Source organism: Crocodylus siamensis, chromosome 6 (assembly GCF_052110815.1).
Source record: "Crocodylus siamensis isolate JL-2025a chromosome 6, ASM5211081v1, whole genome shotgun sequence".
NCBI lineage: Eukaryota > Metazoa > Chordata > Crocodylia > Crocodylidae > Crocodylus > Crocodylus siamensis.
Window position 1 is genome coordinate 50,062,025 of NC_143400.1, and position 24,379 is coordinate 50,086,403.

The following is a 24,379-nucleotide window of genomic DNA, read 5'->3' on the forward strand; positions in this document are numbered from 1 at the left end:
CTGTGTCAGAGTGGGGCTGATGCCTGTGCGCGTGTGTGAGACTGCATGAGTCACTGCGTCTGTGTGGCTGTGTGTGTGCCAGAGAGGAACTGTGTGTGCGTGCGAGTGTGTGACTGTGTGTGAGAGCGAGTCTGTGTGTGCAAGAGAAAAGGACTGTGTGTATGTATCTGTGATTGTGTGTGAGAATGACTGTGTATGTATAACTGTGTGTGTGTGAGAGAAGGGGGGGAGAGAGAGAGAGAGGGACTCTGTGTGTGTGTGTGTGTGTGTGTGTGTTAGAGAGGAACTGTGTGTGTGAGGGAGGGACTGTGTGGATTTATGTGTGTGAATGTGTGACTGTGTCAGAGGGACTGTGTGTCGGTGTGTGTGACTGCACCAGTGACCGTGTGTTTGTGCATCTGAGTGTGTACGTGCGTGTGTGAGGCACTTTGTGTGTGCGTGCATGTATGTCAGGGGGTCATTGTGTGTGTGTGTGGGTGCGTGTGCATGTATGAGGAAGGGTTAGCATGTGTGTGTGCTAGGGGGCCCATCAGAGGGGACAGTCCGGTTGTCATTTGCCCTCTACTGATATGAAACCGGACGCCTTTACATCCTCTATTTTTTTCTTGAACAGAAAACAGGACATAAAGGCGTGGGGAGCCGCATCAACAGAGGACAGGGCAGCAGAAAACCGGACTGTCCTCTGTGATGGCCACCCGGGCGTGCACACACGTGTGTCAGAGGGGCTGCGTGTGTGACTGCATAAGGGGCTCTGTGTGGGGGGGCTGTGTGTGTGTGGAAGCACGTGTGCACCCAAGGGACAGTCTTTGTGTGCGTACATGTAACTGAGTGTGTGTCAGGGAGGGACTCTGTGCGTGTGCGTGTGTGTGTGTGTAGGTCGGTGTGGGTGTCAGGGAGGGACTCTGTGCGTATGTGTGTGTGTATGCGCGTGTAGGTCGGTGTGGTCGCGCGTCAAAGTGGACGCGCGTGCGCGTGTGACTATGACGGGCTGGCGGGGCGGGGCGCAGGGGGCGGGGCCGGGGCCGGGGGCGGGGCCGGGCCGTACGTACCCGGGCAGGCGGGGCGGGCCGAGCCTGTCCCGCCGCCATGGGTCCCGCGCTGCTCGCGTTGCTGCTGGCGCTGGCCCGGGCCCTGGTCGCCGCGCCCGACGCAGGTAAGAGCGGCCCCGGGGCGGGGCGGGTGTCCGCGTACGGGAGCAGAGGGGCTGTCTTCGCCCGTCCGCGGCACCCGGCCGGGGCTCGCCAAGGGCCGACGCGGGGCGCCCTCCCCCGCGCGCCGGGCTGTGGCTGCTCCGGGGCCCGCGGGGTCCGCCCCGCCCGGGCCCCGCTGCGGCAGGGGCTTCGCGGGGGCCCGGTGCGGCCGCACCTGCAGGGCGGGCTCTGGCCCGCGAGCCTCGCGCAGCGGCCTCGGTGGGCGCTGGACTGACCCGGTGCTGACGGGCTTCCCTGGCCGGGGCGCGGGCGGTAGGGGTAGCGCCGTGGGATGAGGGGACCAGGCTCTTGGTATGGCTTATCAGCACCTCAATAGCTGGAGAAACTGGCCTCTGCAAGCTTTTGCTGCAAGTCTTTCCAGCTATCTTTTTTTTCCGCATTCTCAGCCAAATCGGTCTGACCAGATTTCAAATCCGAGAGTCCATCCTCCACCAGAAGTGGCCGTACCACTGGCAAACATCCTCGACTCCCATCTGGGCCTTCAGATGTTCCCAAATCCTTTGGCAGGCGTCCTAGTTGCAGTCCAAGTCCTCAGGCTTGGGGTTTGGGTGCCGCTGAGTTTTGCTTGTCCTTAGCCATATGGCTTCAGAAGCAAGCTAGGGAGGGGTCTCCCATTTCCATGAAGTGGGCATAAAGCCACGGTTAACTATTATGCATTACCTGTGTGGGTACTGTCCTATGTCAGTGGAGCGGTCTTCCCTAGGTGCAACTAGGAATGGTATTTCCCCTACCAGGAAAGCATAGGATTATGCTTGATCTGAGCCGAAAAGTTATATCGCATTTACCCAAAGCACCTTGTGCCTGTGTGCTGGAGCAGAGCTCTTTCAGCAGCTTTTCTTTTAATGGACTGTGAGGTTTGTACAGTCTTCACGTAAGTGAGCAAGATGCAGCAAAGAGGTTGAGAAGCTGGTGGAAGCAGCAGAGAAGGATGGAAAAACTCGTCTCTCTCCACCTCTTCTTTGAAGATGTGATGTTCTGTGCCCTGTCCCTGTCTCCACTGTTTCTCCTGTTTTCCCCTCCACCTCCCTCCTTTCCCCTCACCCCAGATTGTGACCAACTTCATACATGCTACACATGAACTTTGTTACTGAAGTGCACTTCTTAAATGGCATCACTGTGGAACTAATTCCAGGATTTCTGCCATGTGACTTCAGAAATCAGGCCCTCAAATGCATAGGAGGATGGTACCTCATGACTAACTGACATGAGGATCAAACTACAAGCATACTGCTGCTTAAGATGGTTGGTATTGGCCAGAAAATCCTATCAGAGAAAATGGGAAGCTCCCTGTCTTGGGATGTGGGGTGGCTGTTCTGCTAGTCATCCGTAGGACAATAAAATACTGATTTCTGGGCAGATGAAGATAAGTTCCCCTCTAGCACTCGCCATCATTGCTTCCTAGCTTTTATGCAGAGGTCTGCTTTAAATCTGGTTTAAGAGGACAGTCTCAGCTCTCTCAAAAAGCAGAGTTGCAAGTAAACTTCTTTTTCTCACTTTTTGGGTCATGAAATGCTGACTTGCTCCCCATGCTATAATGAGTAAATAACCTGAAGAATGGCTACATGGCTCCTTCATCATATGATGGCTATCTGCTGTAAATGAAAATGATAGTAGCCTACTGCATTGGAAGTGTGGAAAAGCAGCATTAAAATTTCTTACCCAAGTGTCTCTTTGGGACTAAAATGGCTTGCCTTCCACGTCATGTAGATAAGCGACTGCTCATTAATTCTTCACATTTGGAATGGAGTATGGCCAAGTAAAGGGGTTAAAGTCTCTATTCTACTCATCCTCAAGCAATGCTGAAGAGGAAATTTTTTGAGGCTTGTGAGGGGAAGGATGCAGATGGGTGAGGAGAGGGGTCTTGGAGAAGAAGGATATGTGGCCTACTCAAGCTACAAAAAAAAAAAAATAAATAAAAAGCAAGTATAGTACTGGCTTATTAACAGGGAGGTAGGTCTTGCGTCTTTCTGAGTTGAGGCTGCCGCAGCCAGCTTGAAGCAGCTGCACTGATGAGATATTGGAGCAGGCACTCAGGGGTGAGACACAGGGCCAGATAATTAGCTGATTATCTGGTCCAGTGCCAGCGTATTGCCTAAAACAGGGTGAAGATGTGCATTTCTCTTATTGCTCATGTCCACATATTGCTCAACATCTAATCTTTGTGGAAAAACAAATCCAGCCTTCAAGCCTGTATGGGGGGTGGGGGTAGGGGTGGACAGGAAGAGGCATGGAAACTGCATATAAAATGTGGGCAGATCTCCCTGTGATCCAGGGATTTCCATCTGAGGTCAGTACACAGTCTGAACAGATTTCAAGGCTGGAATATGGTCTTGTTTTGCTAATGAACGCTGCTGGAAACGCTGCTCTTGCTTTAATCCATGTTATGCCATTTGAGTTCAGTGACATGCCAATGTGCACAGTCTGAAAATTCTGGCCCCTCTTTGTAGGTGAAGCTTGAGATGGTAATAGCAGCTTGCTGAATGAGAGCAAATGATCTATCCATCATGTGTTTTCTCCTCTTTTTCTCTGACTCTTCTCTTCCTTGTTTCCTACTCCTTTCCTCTCCCTTCCCCCTGGAAAACCTTTCCTGTAGCAGTTGCTGCTTCCTTTTCATAGGTTTCACTCTATCCTATATCCTATTCCACATAATGCTGTGACTGGTGATTATGGATGATGATGGATAGAGAAGCCTACAGGATATCAAGTAGAATTTCTTTGGGGAGCAAAGAGACTCCCCCCCCCCCCACACACACACACACTCACTTTTTTGCATCTTCCTTCACCAGCCCTGTAGTTGCCTCCCACAACAGCAGTGCTCTAGTTCTCACTTTGCCACAGTTGCTAGAAGCTGGGGAGTCTGTGTGGCTCAAGAGCTGTTGTTGCTCACTGCAGTGGAAAGCAGTTAGTGTTAACTTGTATTTGGCTCTCACCTGGAAACTTCTCATACTCTTGAGGCTTGCTTGTAACTTAAATGTTGCTCTGCCTGTCCCATTCAATCTGAATAAGCCATCTGGGCTGTAAATGCAGCAGAGGGGCTGGATCTGCCTGGCCCTTATGTTTGACCCCTTCCCCCGTTGCCCAGCTGTACATCACTGCCGCAGATGGTTTGGCAAAGCAGACTTTGTTGCTTCTGGTAGAGCATTTTCAATATAAGTGTTGTGAAAGGTGCAAGTAAAACCAGTCTGTTTCAAATGGGGATGGCTGTTGAGCTTGATCTGCTTTTTGTTCCCTTGCTTTGTTAATCTTTGATCCCTTGCCTGTGAACACTTGTTTTGTGAGTCACATTGTATGCCTGTAGCATGACCCAGCTCCCTGCTTTGGTTAGCTTTAGGACACTGGGCCCAGCCGCTCCATTGGAAGGCCAAGGCAGAGATGGAACTGGGGCTAGCTTCCCAGATTAAGGACAATAAGAAGTCCTTTTTTTAAATACGTAGGGAGTAAAAAGAAGGTCCTGGGTAATGTGGGGCCCCTGCAGGATGCCATGGGAAACTTGGTCGTCACACCAGACAGCAAAGCTAACATGTTTAACGATTTCTTTGCCTCCGTCTTCCTAAGTAGGGACCAGAACAGCCACCTCCCTGCTGGGCCCCCCTCGGGCCCCGGGGGAGGCACACCTGGGCCACGGGTTAGCGAGGATTTAGTTGGGGAGCTTCTGGAGGGGTTGGACGTATTCAAGTCAGCCGGCCCAGATGATCTCCACACTAGAGTTCTAAAGGAACTGGCCGAGGTCATTGCAAGTCCCCTGGCACACTTGTGGTGCTCTGGTGAGGTACTGGAGGACTGGAAGAGGGCCAACGTGGTCCCCATCTTCAAAAAAGGCAGGAAGGAGGACCCGGGAAACTATAGGCAGGTTAGTCTCACCTCGATCCTAGGCAAGCTATTCGAGAAAATTATGCTGGCACACATCCAGGAGGGGCCAGCAGGGGACTGCATGCTTAGGGGCAACCAACATGGGTTCATCAGTGGCAGGTCCTGTCAGACCAACCTGGTGGCCTTTTACAATCAGATCACCAGATCATTAGATGCAGGGGTAGCAGTGGATATAATCTTCGTGGACTTCCGGAAGGCTTTTGACACTGTCTCTCACCCTGTTCTCAATAAGAAACTGGGGGGCTGTGGTGTAGACACCCACACAGTCAAATGGGTTGCCAACTGGCTGGAGGGCTGCACCCAGAGGGTGGTAATGGATGGGTCCTTCTCAACCTGGAAGGACGTGGGCAGTGGGGTCCCCCAGGGCTCGGCCCTCGGGCCCGCACTGTTCAACATCATCATCGGCGATTTAGATGAGGGGGTAAAAAGCACCCTATTTAAATTTGCTGATGACACTAAGATGTGGGGGGACGCGGGCACATTGGAAGGATGCAATGGGCTACAATCAGACCTAGACAGGTTACAAGGGTGGGTGGATGAGAATAGGATGGGTTTCAACACAGACAAGTGCAAGGTGCTGCACCTCGGGAGGAACAACTGGCACCATACCTACAGGTTAGGGAACTCCCCTCTTGTCAGCACGGAGGCGGAAAGGGATCTGGGGGTCATCATTGACTCCAAGATGAACGTGGGCCGGCAGTGTGGAGAGGCAGTCAGGAAGGCCAACCGCACCTTGGCATGCATCCACAGATGCATCTCGAGTAGGTCCAAGGAGGTGATCCTCCCCCTCTATGCGGCACTGGTCAGGTCACAGCTGGAGTATTGTGTCCATTTCTGGGTGCTGCACTTCAAGAGGGATGTGGACAGCATGGAGAGGGTCCAGAGGAGGGCCACTCATATGATCAGGGGACAGCAGGGCAGGCCCTATGAGGACAGGCTACGGGACCTGAAGCTGTTCAGCCTCTACAAGAGGAGGCTGAGGGGGGATCTTGTGGCCTGTTATAAACTAGTCGGGGGGGGGATCAGCAGGCATTGGGGGAGTCACTGTTCCCCCGAGCACCGCCAGGAGTGACCAGGAATAACGGTCACAAGATGGCAGAGGTCGGCCACAAGCTGGTTTAGGTTAGATATCAGGAGGCGCTACTTCAGTCAGGGCGGCTGGGGTCTGGAACCAACTTCCAAGAGAAGTGGTGCAGGCTCCTACCCTGGGGGTGTTTAAGAGGAGGTTAGATGAACATCTTGCTGGGGTCGTTTGACCCCCATACACTTTCCTGCCATGGCAGGGGGTCGGACTAGATGATCTGCTCAGGTCCCTTCCGACCTTAGAAACTATGAAACTATTGCTGTTGACCTGACTACATACCCCCGTATTCCCCTTTTTCTGGTATCTGTGTTGGTGATTGGCATCAGGATGCAAAATTTAATTTCTCTATGAGTGTGTGTGTGTGTGTGTGTGTGTGTGTGTAAAATATACACCAATGTATGCTGAGGTGAAAGACTCACAGCATTTCATTGTAGGGGATTTGTACCCTTCTCTTGGGGCATCTGTTTGTGGCCAGGGCTTGGTAACTTCTGTGCCTTAGCATGGAGCCCCTGCAGTTTTACAGTACCTCTTGGCTTGAACATGTGCAGTAGCAGCTTCCTTTCCTTGCTTACTGACGTTGGAGAGCCCCCCTTCCCCTTTCCGAAGCAAGAAGAGGAGCTGCTGTAGCAGTGGACATCATGGAGGCTGCCAGACTCTGGGTTATCATAGGGCCTTGCATCTTTTACCATCACACTCGAAGTTACAGTAAACCATGGGTCTGTCCCTGGCCCTCTGTTTTTCCCCCCAAGGTGGGCCTTGACAAACAAGGAGGCAAAGTCCCTGCAGAGAAGAGTGCACAAATTTAAATAAGTCTCTTGTGTATTGTGGGCTGGCAACTACTTCAACAAAGGCCTCATTAGCATTCCCTCTGGGGGGTAGTTGACACGGGGAGATGTTTTGTTCATTGTCTCATGGGACTGGAAGGGGCCTCCTAGACTCCAGATTCAATCCTCTGCATCAGCAGGGCACCCAAAGGTTCTTGAAAATTGCATCTTTAAAACCTTGCAGCACATGACTACAGGGCACAAGGCCAGAAATCCCAGACATGCCTTCCAAAAAAATTTTTTTCCAGCTGTTTAAGTTGGTCTAATAAAAGATATCAGAGTCACCCAAAGAACCTTGTCTGCCAAATGCCCCTTTTGCACATCCCAGGAAAAGCAGGAGAGATGAGGGTATTTTCAGTAGGCAAGAACTTACTAATACTTTGCCAACTCCAGGAAGAGGACTATGACCCATGTGTTGGAGAGGCACTCCCATCCCTGAGTCCATGCCAGTCTGACCGGGCTTGGGGAGGAGTGGACTTCTATTTTGATCTTGAAATTAGTTGTTAGCTGGACTCTGAGGAGAAGACCAAGATCTTGCAGTCCCATTAAGCACCTGACTACAAGTGCCTACCACACAGCAGAAGCATTAGATCTGTGCGCCAAAATGGGGATTGTAAGTACTTGAACCCCAGTCTGTCCCTGGAAAAGCTCTTAATTGTCTAAATGCTTGCAGGCTGGCTACATGCAAAAGCTGTTAAGCTGTGCCCTGACAACTCCAGCTGTGACACACCTTCAAAATAAGGATGCATTGTTTCTGGTCCATGCAGCTCCCTGGAGCAAGAGAAGTATGCGGTTGAGGCTTCCTCCTTCCAGCCAGATGGGGGTTGGGAAGTAGAGGAAGGTAGTCTCAGAAGCGTTTTATTCTTGAACACGGCTGAAGAGCAGTGAGCCCTGTGCCATAATAGCCATGATGGGCTGTGGTGTGCTCATGAAGTGAACAAAGAGGGACTTGTATCATGTGTACTTCCTGGACTAGGAGCTGTAGACTAGCTCACCCCCAAGGGTATTTAACTTGCATCTTGGGCAAGCTGCGGTTGGTATTGTGCTTTGATGTGCTGCTTGAGAAAACCTTAATTGCCCTTTGGGCTTGTGAACTGGTGCTGCTGCCTCTGCTGAGATGAAGCCCAGCTCTGTCTCAAAGAAAGCTCCCCACAGGGGCATTGGGGAAATGAATCTGTGGCCTTCAAGGAGGCTGCAGAAGTTACAGGGTGACATGCCATGCATGGTTAAGGCACAGAAGCATATCTGGCCCCTTTGTGGCACTGGGGAGGGTGGAGAGCAGCCAGCTAACCCAAGCACCTGAGGAGTCCTTGGGGCTTCAAGGAAGCTTCACTTGTGTTCTCCTTCCTGGAGTTCTAGACTTATTAAATAAACTCGTTAATAACACTGTTGCTCAAGCCATTAGTGCCTGCATTTGCTAGAGAAAATCTAGCAGACCTGATTTGAACAGATTCAGAAATACATGCATAGAGAAGATGACTTTAGAGGAGTAGATGCTTGCACTGAAATGTGTAAACATGGCTCTTTAACATCAAGAATAGTTTTTTCTACCCTCACCTTTAAATTTCAGTTCTGGATATTAGAAATAATCACATTTTAACTTGTGATATTTATGTTTGGTCTCTTCACTACTCTAGACCTGTTACTGCATCATCTTATTTAAGACGCAAGGGAAGCATTTGGCTATGGCTTGCATATTTGCATTTTATTGAACATGCACACCCCATCTTTGAAGAATTCTCATAGTCTTCAATAACTTGTGTACACTGATTTTTTTTTTTTTTTTTTTTTTTTTTTAAGCTTCTAAAAGACTGTGCGTATGTGTGGTTTGCATATTGTTTTTATTCAACCATAACCAAAGCTAAAACTGTCTAGTTCAAACTACATAAAACCATGGAAGTCGTGTGCCGACAAAATATACCGTTCTTTGGATCAGAAATGACTTAATGTGGTGTTTAAAAAATGAAACGAAACCAAACAAAAAATCATGTTATTGGTTATTGTCTATTAGTTCTGCCCAAATAGTTTATTCTTTCTTGTTGATTACCGTAGACTTTTCTATTGCCATATTTTTTCAGTGTATAAGGCTTCCCCTTTCCCCTAATAAATTCTGCCTCTTAAGGTGGCAGAGGTGTTGGCATGCTTTCCCTGGTAGCTTCTGCTCGGCAGTCATCCCAGGGTTGGGGATTGGTTGGGGCATTCACAGGGAAAGACAAGTGGGGTGCTGCAGCTCCCTGCACACCTTTACTCCCAGACCCACAGTCTTCTGCTAGAATCTTTAGGCTTGTCTTTATGGTACTAGTGTCTGTCTTCTGTTATGGGGGGTTCCCCTCCCCTCATCTCTAAGCCATAGCTTTCTCTCTTTTCTGTAGAGGGAGAGAGAGAACCCTGCGTTATGCCCTGGTAACATGGTGAAATGGATTGCATTTCTATAAGAAGTCTCTAAGAGAAGAGGCCTCCAGTGGGTTGTTGAATGTCCATAACTTGTAGTTGGACAGGTCTTGAGTGCTTATATTATCTGAAGGAAGTGCAACTGCAGCCAGTGTTTTTGTGCAGCCTGTTCTGATGGCAGATCATCTGCTTCAAGCACAGTTTTGCCCAGTTAAATTCTTTCTATGTTTAATACAGCGTCACTAGCAAAAGCCTGAGCAAAAACAGCCCCTCAGACTTTGGATTGTGACTAATTCCATGTTTTGGATATGGGGTGACTAGTTTAAATCACAATCAAGTACTACATTTATTACAATGGAAAACAGTAGACAAAACTTGTGGTAGCTTGCATGTGAAAGCTGCATGCTAACCTGTCCAGCTTCTGAGCCTGAATAGAGGAGCCCTCTAGAACCCTACATGCTGTAATTTTTTTTTTTGTCCCCCCCCATGTAAGTGTGTTGCTGGGAGTATTCTGCCCATATGTACACAGTTGAGTGGCAAAATAACCATGGTATGAGGTCCCCAGCCCTGATTTTGAAATGACCCTTATTTGCACTAGTGCACTAGTGCTGAGTTGCTGTGCTTAACATGGGTACTGGTCAGACAAACACTTGGCAGAGTTTTATTGAAGAACTAAGTATCTTTGCAGCCAGGGCATACTACTGAGTTCTCCAGTAAAACCTACCAGACATTGCTGTGACTGGGGGGGAAAAGTGCTGTTAAGTACAGCAGCTCCTGAGCTAAAAGCACACAAGGCTGGACTCTGACCCAAGAGGTCTGTTCTGGACTCTTGCTATTACAATCAGCTGGGCTTTATAATCCCACATGTGAACTCATCAAGTGCTATTTTTGCAAGTAGCTTTGATTTGAGGGAGGAGGAAAAGGGGCTTTTATTGGATTAAAGGTCTTGAGGCCTTTCCTGTTATGTAAGACTGTAAATGTTTGGGTTATCAAATGCTAATTGTGGAAAAGAGGAAGGGGTGTGCTCCTTGATTTTAGAGGATGCCGTGGCATTTTGAAATGAAAGTGGTCTCTTGTATGCATTGTCTGGCAGATGTTCTGACAGCTCTCTCACATGCTTCACTCTCAAACTGTCTTACGACTAGTAGATTGGAATTGCTGCTTTCCAGAAGTCTCCCACCCTTATGAAAAGTTAAGAGTTTTCTTATGAAAAAAGCAAATTATTGAAAAGCCCTTCTTTCTTTAAAATGCAGATACTGACATGACTCCTTTTTCTTTTTCTTTTTTTTTCCCCCTCCTCAGCTTGTCCCCAGTACACCAATACAAGTTGCGAAGAGTGCCTGAAAAATGTCACTGTAAGTAGTGCATAAGCAAAATCACAATTGCTGTACTTCTCCTTGATTTTTTTTTTTTTTTTAAAGGGAGCTGGATGCATTGTGTGGTGAGGGGCAAGCTGCCAAAGACCAGAATATCTGCCAGGTTCTAAAAGATTTGTCTCTGTGGATGAGGTAGTCAGCAGTTCTAATGACTGATTTCAAAGGGAGCTGCAAGGGGCAATGCTACAGCTATTAATCCAAACCTCTGGAAAGCGTTCCCCACCAAGCTTGGATCACTTCTGCCTTATGCTGTACTTGGCTGACTGGCTACTTCTGTCCTTCTCCAGCCTTTGCAGGGGCAAATTGCAATCTGTATGGATGCTTTTTTGGGTGTTGGCTAAATTCTAGCTTCCCAAGGTGGCTGACCATTGTGGCCAGCTCTAGTAATCCAGTCTGGGGATTTTCTGGAAAGAAATGTTAAGCGTCTAAAGCCCCAGTGGAATTTTAATTTGGGGGAGGGGAGAAGCGATAACATCCTCCCAATATTTTTGGAACTCAGTGTTGGCTTTAAGGATATGCAAAAGTGTGGGAGGAACTCCATCTCCCTCCTTGGTATGAAGGGGAGTCTTGCTGAAGTAATACCTTACAAGGTTGTGGAAGGGCTAAAACTAATTATGTACCTTGAAAATGGTCCCTGGTCTGGAACGTGCAAGGAGTGCGGGATGCTCAAAGTTGAGGCCTCCGTTTGGAAGGTACGTGTAAAATACAAGGGAATTCGGTATCCCAGTACATCTGTCTGCTTCTGCAATGCTGCTGACGACTGTTCTTTTGTCACCTAAGCTATGACATCTGGGGCTAGACCAACCTCATGCATTTACAAATATGCTTAATTGCTGTTGAGAAGCCCGTCCAGAAACTGGATTCAAAGCTCTCCCTCTTTAAAGCTTTGTCCTTTTTGTTCTTGTTCCCTGCCTCATTATTTAACCTCTTTTCATTAGCTTTGCAACAAACTGACAACCTCTTCCACAAATGTTTAGTAAAGGAGTGAGAAGATCTAGACTTCTGTCTTCCAAAGTAATGAGTTTTAGAATTGCAGTCATTTGTCATTGGGAGGAAATGGAGTGGTAAGCTAAATCTACGTGAGATCAGGAGTCCTGTTGAAATGGCAGCGCAGACATGCTATTGAGTAGTTCCTGTCCTCTTGGCTGGGTTTGTGTGGTGCTGATTCTTGAGTCACGAATCAAGGAAGTCAACAGACTACAGCAATGGTGTTTTGTTACAGCCTGAGAGATCTTCCATTGCTCTTTATAAATGTGCTTTTTTTTTAGAATACTAGTGTAAAATAACTGTAGCATGTCTTCCATGGTTTGTCTTTCTGCGGTATTGGCATTCTCATTTAGGTAACTAAGTGCAAAACTAGGGGAGGGAATCCTAATAAGGACATAACTACCCTGTAGTAGGCAAGGGTGTGACATGGGAATGGTGGAAAGAGACTACTTCTTTACCTGTGGGTCAGGAAGGGTTAATACCCCTGTTACATGACTAGGTCAGCATACATGCATTCCTCAGGCTGCAGTCCTATGCAGTTGTGCTGGATTGGGCGGTCTGGTTGGATTTCTTTCCTCTTCTCAAGAGGAATTGGATTGCTTCTAGGGTTCTGCAACTCCTTCTCCAAGGACCAACTATTTTAGGCCCCTAGCTGGAACAGGGAGACTAATGGGGACTACAAAATGGCTGGTGGACCTAATGGGATGTGGTAAATAATGCTATACTGTCCTCCAGAACTAATCCACTTTTCCTTTACAAAGCCAGGAGAGTGCAGTTCTGTAAGGGCACTTTCAGTCTGTGTCTCTGAGAAATACCACTTCAGTTCCCTGTATCTGGCCTCTAGTACTAATAACCTATCTCTGACTAAGCCAGATCCTGAGCTGGTAACCTTATGGGGGGAATAGACCTGAAAGGGGGGGTGGTGCACTGATAAGAGTAAAAATGGAAAAATCATTTGCACTTGGCATAGAGTGAGTTCCCTCATGCACATTTATAGTAGAGCAAAGTAGGCTGCCTAACGGTGCTTGTGCTTCCCTGAAACAGTTAATCTGTAAAGTGCCACCCTGCCTGACTTCTCAGCTTGACTTCAGACTAATCCTGCTGACCACCTCTTTGAAGACTTATAACACAGCTAAATGTCTGAGATCCTGTTGCTGCCACAGTCCAGCTCTGACATGGTTCATAACTTGGTGTGGGGGGTTTTAAACTATTCTAAAGTATGCAAAGAGCAACTCATTAAACTTAACTGTGGTAACATTCTGAGCCAACTAATGGCATCCCTGTGCTGCTTGATCTCAAAGAGCATATTCCACAAGTATTTATCAAATAGGATGGTAACCTTGTGAAAGCTTCAGGCTAACTATTGCCTGTTGTTTTGGGGATCTTAAGACTAAACATGTGATAGCTGGCTGTCATGGGTTTGAGGCTGTCTCACTGAGACAGCTGTATAGTAGGGAACTTGCTTTGAAGGGACTCCCATAGCTTATAAACTGGATGTGTAGTGCCTAGTGGATGGGCAAAGCATAGTTGACTACTATCTATTCGTGACAGCCAGTCTAAATAAATGCAGGTTTGAGTGGAGGGGAGTGGAAGTACTTGGGTGAATAAGGGAACCTGTTGATTTCCAGGATCTCAGGGCTCAATATGCTTATTGGACTCATGACTTGTAGGGTCTGTAAACTTGACGGCTTTAACCAAACCAGGTCTAAAGTTGTGTGGCTGCTAGGCCTAGTCTCACTTGAAAAGAAGTGGCACCCCAAGATAGCACCTTTTGAGTAGTGTTTGTTTTTTTAAGTCAGTTGTCAGAGGAGTACCTGCACCCATATCTCAGTCTGGAGAGGTGTGAAAATGTCTGCTCCCATGCTCAGCTTTTCACAAGGGTTCTATTAATAGTATAACCCCCGCCCCCCCCCCCCCCAACACACACACACACACACACTTTTCTCCCTCTACCCCCTTGCAGTTCAGGCCAAGTCATCTTGGCTTTTCTAAGCTAATATCATTGTGCTGGTTTGGGCCAAATATCATGGGTGGTACAGCAGTGCTGGGTGGCTTAGTTTCCCTATACTGTGTACTTCAAATAGATGGCTACCTTCTTTTCCCAAAGAACTTGTAAACTTGAGATGAGGGCTGTGGGGGAAGGGAGGAGGAGTGTTGCACTAATCTAGCTAGTCTGGTGATATGGACATTAACCATGTTATGACTGACATCCTATAATACCAAGGATAAAGGAGTGGATAAATCTCAAGCTTCTTGCATGTATTGCTGTGGGCTCTATCTGCTTTGTAAAAAGCTAGCGTGGGAGAATGTTATATTTGCCCTGTAACTTGCCTTGTAAGGGGCAGTATGTAATCCTGGGACTTTAGCATTTTAAAAGTCTCCTTTTTAAAAGGGTAAATTTGGGTATCTTAGTTATGTTTCCACACTGGCAGTGGCATCCCAACCCGCTTCTGTTTCAGGACCACATCGGGAACATCTGAGGCATCTCTGCCCATATCAAACTAGCACTAGGGAATTTGGAAGGGTACTGCATGTGCAGACACGACCTTCTCAGTGGATCAGTAGTGAGCTTCTCTATTTTGACTGGGTCTTTTGCTAGTAATTGAACGGCTTGCTTCTGAGATGAAGCGTTGTAATCCATAAAGCCTCATCCTAATCAGATGTTGACTAGAATGACTTGCTTCCGGACTCATGGGAAAATGCTTGTTAATATCCTTATCTTATCTGGTATGAAAACATTCTGTTTTCAAGCTTTTCTTGTGGGAAGGAGGGGGACACAGACATAGCTACAGTTGATGGCTCAAACTAACTCTTCAGTCATCATGACGGAATCATTTCACAGATTTTTTCAGCAGTCTTCATACAGTAGGTATGTTCATGGAGGCTTCTTTTAACATTTGTTTTTGCATTCCTTTGCTTGCTGATATGTTTGCCTGAGATGAGCCACCCTTTCTTATCAAAGGCAGAATTTCCTTGAACACTTTGGCAGAGGCCAAGGTGCTTGTATTTTATTATTTGCAAATCTCTTTCAATTGTTCTGGAGCTTTCCTCATGCACTCCAAGCCTACTCTATGTTCTCAACACTGTTAGCATACCAGAGCTTGTCTATACGAGGCAGCATCCCATAAAATAGTTGGAATATAAAGCTGATGAAAACAGCAGCAGCAGTTTTTTTAGAGGCCCCTTGCCTGTTTAGCTAAGTGCAGTTGGAGGACTTGTCTACACCTGAGTTGATTCAGATTTTACTCGTAGGGAAGCTGGGCTGGAACAGACCTCCAGCAGTCATCTAGTCCAAGTCCCCTACCAGAGACGGGATCTGCCCTGTCCAGCCTGTTAAAGTAAAACTCAAGTTGAAAAGGACATCTAAGATGAGTAATGAATGAATAGGTGTAGTATTGCAGTTGTCTATTTTTATTTATTTATTTATTTATTTTTTTCCCCTCTCTAGTCCCAGTTATATTGCAACACTTACATGCTTCCTTCTTACTACTTGCAGTGTCTCTGGTGCACCAACAGCAAGAAATGTGTGGAGTATCCTGTCAGAAGCATCCTCCCTCCCAGCAGTCTCTGTGAGCTGCGTTCTGCCCGATGGGGAGTCTGCTGGGGTAAGTGGGTTTTACTTAAGTAACATGTGAAACATACTGTAGTTAAACCTGATGATACCCTATCAGCTCATCATGGCCCCGTCGCTTGTACCACTGCCTGTAAAGGGAGAGACTTTTCCATTTTTCCCAGTGTCTAAAATTCTGGCCCTCTGTCTTAAATGATCCTAGATTGGGATTCTTCAGACTCCTCCAGGTGTGGGCAAATCTTCTGAACCGCCTTCCTTCCTGTTGGCTGGAAGTGACTTGTGGGTTGTTGCCTGCTTAAAATGTGAAACACTGAATATTACCATTGAACTCAAATGTGGCTTAGAAATGGGAAAATCTGCAGGACCTATGCAGGCATTTGGGATTGGTACAAGCTCTAGGGACTGCTCTTTCTCTTCTTTATGGACTGTAACTGTAGAAGGGAACCCTTCAAGAAGGAGCCAGGCTCATTCTACAGGAAGATATCCAGTCTCAGTAAAAGATAGCCTAGTTAAACCAGAAGTAAGCAAGGTGCAGGGAGCATAATGTGGAAAGCCTTCAGTCTGTGCTATACAGGAGGCCCCTTCTGGCTTTAGGACTATGAATATTACTTCCTTGAGTAAGGCAAATGGCTGTTACCTTTTGTGTTTGCACAAACAGCCCAAACCTGGCTGATTTTTAAAGGTTGCTTTTTCTACCAGAAAGCTTAGGGAGTTGGAAGGTGAGGTTCTTGAGCCTTAAATTGGGTATTGCATCAGCTAATTTAAGGATCAATAAATGCCTTCTGTGGAATTGAGGTGGGTGTGCCAGGATATGGGGTGAGGTAGGCACACTAGAAGGGAGGGACAGGATACATCTGGACCTGGACAGGTTACAGGGGTGGGCAAATGAGAATAGGATGGGGATTCAATACTGCCAAGTATAGGGTGCTGCACTTGAGTAGTAAGAACCAGCAGCATATCTATAGGCTGGGGAGCTCTCTTTTCAAAAGCATGGTGGCAGAAAGATCTTGGAATCATTATCGATTCCAAGATGAACATGGGCCGCCAATGCAAGGACATGATCAGTAGGGCTAACTGCACCTTATCATGCATCTACAGATGCATCTCAAGCAGGTCCAGTGAAGTGATCCTCCCCTTCAACTGTGACCTGACCAGTGTCGCATAGGAGTACTGTGTCCAGTTCTGGGTGCCGCACTTCAGGAGGGATGTGGACAGCATTGAGGGGGTCCAGAGGAGGGCCATTCACGTGATCTGGGAACAGCAGGGCAGACCCTACAAAGAGAGGCTCTGGGACCTTGACCTGTTCAGCCTTCACAAGAGAAGGCTGAGAGGGGACTTGGTGGCCATTTATAAACTTACAAGGGGGGGACCAGTGGGGAACATGAGAGACATTGTTCCCCCAAGTGCCTCCCAGGGTAACAGAATAATGGCCATAAGTTGTTAGAGTAGGTTCAAACTAGACATTAGAAGGTGTACTTCAGTCAGGGCGGCTAGGATCTGGAACCAACTTCCGAGGGGAGTAGTACTGGCTCCTACCTTGGGGGTCTTTAAGAGCAGGCTTGACGATTACCAAGCTGGAGACATTTGAGCCCAGTTTTTCTCTCCTGCCCAGGACAGGGTGTCAGACTAGAAGATCTGCAAGGTCCCTTCCAACCCTACATCTATGAATCTATGAAGTTGCAGGATTAGCATCAATGATGGAGTGGCAAGCAGAGCTCTGTTTTCCACACTCCAGACACTGTTGTTGCTATTTAATGATGTGGAGAAGATGAAAGTGAGGGATCTGCAACCCTTTATATCAAGGGTATCAAAGATGTAGCCCCTGGGCTAAACCCAGTTTACAGAGCCGTATCTGGTCTCCAGTGCTACCCCTGGGTCTCGGTTGATCCACATGCCACCCATAGCTATGGAACATGGAACCAGAAGAGTTTGACACCCCTGCTTTATACACAGGAAAAGGGTGTAGATGGGTGGAATGGAGAGAAGAGTGCCCACTTCCACTACAGTTGGGAGAGGACCAAGGGAAATCCAGACAAAGAACCCCAAATAACCTTGTCTGGTAGTGGCTGTGCACACATACTTTGGAGCCTGAAAGTTGAACTCTTAACTGGGGACAGACTTCAATTGACTCCTTTCCTCAGTGAGTAAAAAAATCTTATGTGGGGATGGGGAGGGGAGTAAGACCGGGAATGTGTATGAAGAAACTTGCCTTCAAGTTGGCTATGGAGAAGGTCTCTACTGATCTAATTCAAGAGCTGGGAACTTACCTACCCCATTGTGTGAAAAATGGACATTTGACTCGTGTCTAGTGGCCTGTTGATAGAATGCCACTTCCCCAGAGTCATCAGACTGCCAGGCAAAGTTCCTTATTCTCCGGTGAGTTCACCACTTATAAAGGCAAATGACTTATGAATGCTGGCATTTGTTCTAGTCTCCTAACCATTTCTTAAATAAATATACTTAAAAACAGCACTTGATATCTTGGGGTTTACAGCCAAGGGAATATGTGTGTTGTTGCAGAACTAGGCTACAGCAACACCAGTTTTGTCAGGTGTCTCTATATTGTTCAGTGTGGAGTGAATTAATGAACTACAATAAACAATAGCTGGTAATATTTCTCTTTCTTTCAGTGAATTTTGAAGCCTTGATTATTGCAATGTCTGTGGTGGGAGGAGCGATTCTTCTTGCTCTGGTCGTTTGCTGTTGCTGCTGTTGCAAGAAAAAAAGCAAAAAGCAAGTATCCTCACAGATTAGTCCCTCTTGTCACTTTTCAAAAGTACAGCTCAAGGTAACCTGAAGCTGCTGCCAGAATCATGGCAGGTGCTAGATGCAGTTAATGGCTAACAATGTCCTATTTCTTTCAGGCCAGACAAGGATGATGAAAGAGCTGCCAGAGAGCGGGAGAAGAGGAGAGTACGGCAAGAGGAGAGGTGAGTAGCCAGTGTGAGGACTTGATCATCGCTTCTGTCTCTGTACAGGAGAAATGAAGTGCTCCATTTTGCTCGAATTGTAAAGTAGTTACTGTCTGTTTACCAGTCACTTTGTTCAGGTAGTGGAGATGCTATCAGCCACTGCTGCATGTAGATCTGGATAGGTGCACACAGGGCTTAGTTACTGAATATTCCACATTCTGATAGGAATGCGGACATAAGGCTGTTTGGAGTCACAGTGTAGGAGATACCTTGGCACTGAAGAGAGCTTCTTCAAATGGCTTTCAAATGTCCAGTGCCAGCAGTGCACGTGACCTTGCACTTGCATGCAGCAGTGTCTGCCTGTAGTCGAATTTCATTCCAACTTGTATTATGTTCACAAATCTAGTTTGTTTGGATAGTTTTATGACTATTAATATTGTATTAAGAGATGCTATGATCCAATGGTGAGATTTGAGCATCTTAATCAAGAAGATGGAGCTGGACTGGGCTCTTGAGTAACTGTCAACCAAGCTAAAATATCAGCCTATTTGGAATTTTGATACTGTTACTTTTTAATCACCTCTTGCATCTGTACCAAAGCTTGCTTTCTTCTGTAGGAATGCTTATGTGTGTTGGGCTGCTGGCATTTGATCCTTTTCATTTTCAATTATTCTGGAGGCAAGACAAGTCTACATGCAGATGGAGTCTTTAGAGAAGACTTTGCTTCTCTGAAGGGAGATTAGGAAGAAGGCAGAACTTTATTTGCTTTTCCTCTTTCCCCCCACCCCCATAAAAACCTCTTGGTCTGCTCTTTTCCCACAGGAGAGCAGAGATGAAATCTCGACATGATGAAATCCGGAAAAAATACGGTAAAAAGTTGCAAGTGACTTTCAAGTGCATTTCTTTAAATCTGTGAGCTATGTTAAATCTTGCTGCCTTTCTGTGTACATGATGTGCCTTAATAGTGAGTGAGGAAAGCCGAAGCACTTATCCCCCACAGCTGAGATTATTGTGGGGTGTGGTCTGTAGGGGAACACGGCAATTGCCTGAATGTTCTGCTTGGCCTGCATGCCATGCATGGTGAACCAGGTGGGCAATCAGGAGATCAGCTCCCAGGTCTGGTGCCCAGTTAATCCTGCAGGCCCATTGCCAGCTGCTGGGTAGCAGAAGCCTTGCTATCCTCACCAGAGCATAAGGTACCTGCCGGGAAGGGTGGGGGATTTGCCAGGGCAGCTCTGAGCAGAGGGAGTGGATAAACTAGTTGCCAAACTGCCAACAGCTGCTGGACTGCTGCTGCTCATAATAGCACCAGTCCAAATTTGGTGCTAATAGGGGGCCACAGACCAATAGTGTTTCAGGACAAAATGGTGGGTGTGCTTAATTCACTCTGGGTGATGCCTCCTTTCTTTAAATGTGGAAGTTGGTACGATTTGGCAAATGACTTGTGCTTGTCCTGTTTTTAAATGACCTTTGTTACCGTTGGCATGCTAAATGGCTTGGTAGGCAGTATTTCTTGCTTTAAAGAGGGAGGGGAAATTAGCCTTGTGGTTTGTCACCTGCTCCTAATCTTAATTCAGAAAGGGAGGTTCGCTCACCTTTAAATGAGGAAAGGCACCAATTCATAGAGTCAACAGACTGGGACTGACATACGTATTCCTCTGACCTAGAGTTTTTTCTTCTCTAGGCTTGTTTAAGGAAGAGAACCCATATGCCAAATTTGAAAACAATTAATGGATCACCCTAAAGCTACCAAGCAGCACTGAAATATCCTCTTCCTTGGACACACAGAACTGTACAGCACAGAGGTGGAACAGGATACATTTCAGGCACCAAAAAGATTGGACATGTGCTCCACAGAGCCTTGTCCCAACCTCTGGATGAAGCCAGCTGAAATTCCAATGAGCTATTGAAACCAGCAGAGCTGCATTGCACCCCACTTGTTTTACCTCAGACTTTCCACTGCTGCCCATAGCGTGCAGCACTTTGTATCTGAAGTCCGTTTAATTTGCTGCTTCTGTTCTGTGCAAGACTCATGGCAATAACTTTTTCTCTTTGACTGTTTAATAGGTACGTAGGCAGTATTCTTTCCACCACAGTTCTCTCTCTTGCCCAACTTGTTTTAGACTGAATTAGCAAGCCAAGGCAGCAGTATATTTGCTTTTATCTTGAATAAGCAATATTGCAAGGAGCAGATTATCTTTCCAGTCCTTTGCTTGGTAAATACTTCACATCTGTGAGCAGAGCTGTTTATCTTCATGTTCCTTTTTTATCTGAAACATGAGATGGTGTCAATTCTTTTTCAAAGGCTAGATTGATTGATCGATTTGGACGACTTGTTCAAATTGAAGCCTTGGGTACTTTTTTTTCCCAAGTGACAGAGCTGGACAGTCTTAACTGTGTAGTGTTAGTATTGTTTCAACACACTTCTCTAGTACTGAGGATATGGGGGGTGGAATTAAGATCATACTTGCACTTTTTTTTCCTCTCCTTTTTTGGAATAGATGTTCCTTCTACTTCCAGAATTCATCTCGTGTAGATGAGTTCCTCAATCTTCTACCTCTGCTCTGTGCCTTTTCTATAACCTTTTGTAATTCAAGACTGAAAGCAGCCATTTAAGACTTGGGTATTGTGAGCCTATATTAGACACGTTAGTAAAAAAAAAAAAAAAAAAAAAAAAAAAAAAAAGCCTTGGCAATATTGAAGTGGTTACTGCTTAAGTCTGAACAAATGAATTCTGCTTCAGTATGAAGCATAGTTTGATTTGACACATTGCTTCAGCTAAAATATTGTTTTCAGTCATGTGTAATCTATAATGGAATATTCTAATAACCAAATAGGTTGAGTGAGGAAGTGGTACAGAAAGGACAGTATAGCATGGTAAGACAACTAGCCGGAAGTACAGGTCACATGGAAGCCTGCACGTGGTACAATCCAACAAGCTTGCATATCGTAATACAAGTAGTAGGTTCTTCTGGCTATGCTACACTTGTGCCCTGCGCATTGGGGTATGGAATGACTAACTCTGTGCTTGATGACCTGAGCCAGGTTACGAAATGCACACTAATCCATATTTTAAACCTCACAGGAATGTGGAAAGGGTGGATTAACAAACAGCCGTAAAGGTTGGGGGGGGGTTGTTTTTTATGAAACACTAGAACACAGCAAATGACTCCCATCCCTGACAGCAGAATGCAGGTGGGGCACTTGAGCCCTCTGGGCACATAGAGCAGTTGCATTTCACTGTTCCTCTGGACCATAGGCTCAAGTGCACTTGAAGAGGAACATATGATAATCCAGACTAAAAATAGCTGTAAAAAGTTCTGATGGGTTAAACTTCTTGCGCCAAAGTGAAGCCTGTCTGCCTTGCAGAGAATGGATGTTAAAATCCAAAATGTGGCAAGTCTCTTGAAAATGTAACCTGATTGGAATACTGCACAGCACCTGGGATGGAAGCATTGCTGTGGGCTTCCTTGGAAACACTTTGCTATAACTTCACATTTTTATGGCACTTTGGTCTCTTGATGTGCACAGTTTTTAAAATAAGAAGCCTTTTGAACTGAACTCTGAACTTTTTTAAAAAAAAAAAAATTATCTCCACAGGAGAAACACTGTTGTTTTTTATGTTGATTTTTGGAGAAGGGAGGGTATCTTAAAAAGGTCAAAGCAGTGTTGAGCTGTACAGAGCACTTCATGGTACTATGAAGGCACGTATTTGCTTCCACTAATCCTGGGTGTGAAATCCTGAGACTGGCAAGAGATTAAAAACTGTGCCTTTCTCCATGCTGCACTCCTTCCAGCAGCATACCATTCCAGATAAGGAAAACTAATTGATATGTAAATGACTGACTTGGCTAATAGCAAATAAACTGATTTAGTAAGTAATGTGGACTGGCTGAGTTCTTTTCTTTTTCTTTTTGTTTTGTTGGTATTATCCTCCTCTTAAAACAGCCCACATAAAGAGCAGAGTTGGCGATGCCTGGTTTCTTCTCCCCTCCCCCGCCACCATCCAAAGGGAAAAACTTTTTTTTTTTTCTTGGCTAACTGTCCTTCTACATCACTGGGGCCAACCTTTATTAGCAGGCATGCCCCAAATTATCATAGAATCATAATCATATCATAGAAGTTGGGTCAGAAGCAACCTTATAGATCTTCAAGTCTGACACCTGCCTGGGCGGGAGGAAAAACTGGACTCAAATGAGTCCAGCCAGGTAGGCATCAAGCCCCTTCTTAAAGACCCCCAGGGTAGGAGCCAGCACCACTTCCCTTGGAAGTTGGTTCCAGCTCCTAGCCGGCCTAACTGTGAAGTAATTCTTCTTACAGATGCCTAACCTAAACCTACTCTCCAACAACTTGCGGCTGTTATTCATTGTCATGCCAGGGGGGTGCTAGGGGAAATGGTGTCTCCCCCAAGACCTGGTTTCCCCCCTAGTGAGTTTATAGACAGTCACCAGGTCCCCCCTCAGCCTTCGCTTGTGAAGGCTGAACAGGTTCAGGTCCCGCAGTCTCATTGTAGGGTCTGCCCTGTTATCCCCGGATCATGCGGGTGGCCCTCTGGACCCTCTCCATGTTGTCCACATCCCTCCTGAAGTGCGGCGCACAGAACTGGACGCAGTACTCCAGCTGCAGCCTGACCAGTGTCACGTAGAGGGGGAGGATCAGCTCCTTGGCTCTACTTGAGATGCACAACAAGGTCCGGTTAGTCAATAATGACTCCAAGATCCCTTTCTGCCTCTGTACTCTCAAGAAGGGAGTTTCCCATCTTATAAGTATACTGTTGGTTTCTACTGCCTAAATGCAGCACCCTGCACTTGTCAGTATTGAAAGGCATCCTGTTTTTTGTTAGCCCACCCCTGTAACCTATCCAGGTCTTTCCCTCCCTGCTCACCTCACCCCAAATTTTGGTATCATCAGCAAATTTAGGCAGGTTGTTTTTCACCCCGTTGTCCAAATCACTGATGAAGAAATTGAACAGCACAGGCCCAAGGACTGAGCCCTGGAGGACTCCACTGCCCACTTCCCCCCAGGTCGATTATGACCCTCCCACCACCACCCTGAGTGACCCTTGAGCCAATCTGCAATCCATCTGACTGTGTAGGCATCAATGCCACAGTTACCTAGTTTTTAATGAGTTTGGGGTGGGAGACGGTATCAAAGGCCTTGCTGAAGTCTAGGAAGACTAGGTCCATAGCAACACCTGCATCCATTGCCTTTGTGACCTGATCATAAAAGGCAATCAGGTTGGTCTGACATGGCCTGCCCTTGATGAAACTGTGCTGGTTGCCCTTGAGCATCATCCCTGAAGCCGGCCCATCACAGATGTTCTCCTTGAGGATCTTCTCAAAGAGTTTCCCTAGGGTTGAGGTAAAACTGACTGGCCTATAGTTGCCTGGGTCCTCTCTCTTCCCTTTTTTTGAAGATGGGGACCACATTGGCTATCTTCCAGTCATCTGGCACCTGGCCCAAGCACCACAAGTGCTCATAAAGCTGTGTCAAGGGCCCTGCAATAACCCCAGCTAGCTTCCTCAACACCCTGGGGTGGAGAGCATCTGGACCTGCTGACTTGAAAACATCCAGCCCATCCAGAAGCTCTCTAGCCTGGTCCTCCCTAGCCTGAGGTCTGGAGGCATTCCCCTCAAGTCCATCTTGCATCACAGCAAGGCAGTCCTGGTCCCTGCACAAGAAAACAGAGGTGAAGAATTGGTTAAAGAGGTCCGCTTTCTCCTCTGGCGCAACCACCAGATTTGCCCAGCGTATTTTGCAGGGGCCCCACATTACCCAGTGCCTTCTTCATCCTCCCTATATATTTGAAAAAGGACTTTTTATTATCCTTGATCTTGGATGCTAGTCTTAGCTCTATGTCCATCTTAGCTTTCCTGACAGCCCCCCTACAGGCCCGAGCAGAGGAGGTATACTCCTCTTTGGAGATACACCTGGTTGGAAGGGGGGGTGCTATGCCGCCTTTTTGGCAATCAGGCATTCCTGGATGACCTTGGTGAGCCAGGGGGGCTTTCGGGCACTCCTGCCCCCCCTGCTTCTTGTTGGGATGGACACCCCTTGGGCCCTGAGCATCTTTTCCTTAAGGAAGACCACTTGTCCTGGACACTGAGTACCCCTGCCCTCAAGGACCCCAGTGCCTCTCCTACTTGTCTCCTC

At 46.9% G+C, this 24,379-nt stretch overlaps 1 protein-coding gene across 1 annotated transcript; it reads left to right on the forward strand.

Annotated features, from left to right (window-relative positions):
- Positions 1 to 1,025: 1,025 nt before the first annotated feature.
- Positions 1,026 to 22,108, forward strand: PTTG1IP (PTTG1 interacting protein). The gene is made up of 7 exons (XM_090053496.1): positions 1,026 to 1,153; positions 10,683 to 10,735; positions 15,240 to 15,348; positions 17,945 to 18,047; positions 18,179 to 18,244; positions 19,049 to 19,095; positions 19,911 to 22,108. Exons 1-7 carry the CDS (start codon positions 1,087 to 1,089, stop codon positions 19,955 to 19,957), a joined length of 492 nt encoding a protein of 163 aa, XP_089909622.1. The 5' UTR covers positions 1,026 to 1,086; the 3' UTR covers positions 19,958 to 22,108.
- The last annotated feature ends 2,271 nt before the right edge of the window (positions 22,109 to 24,379 follow it).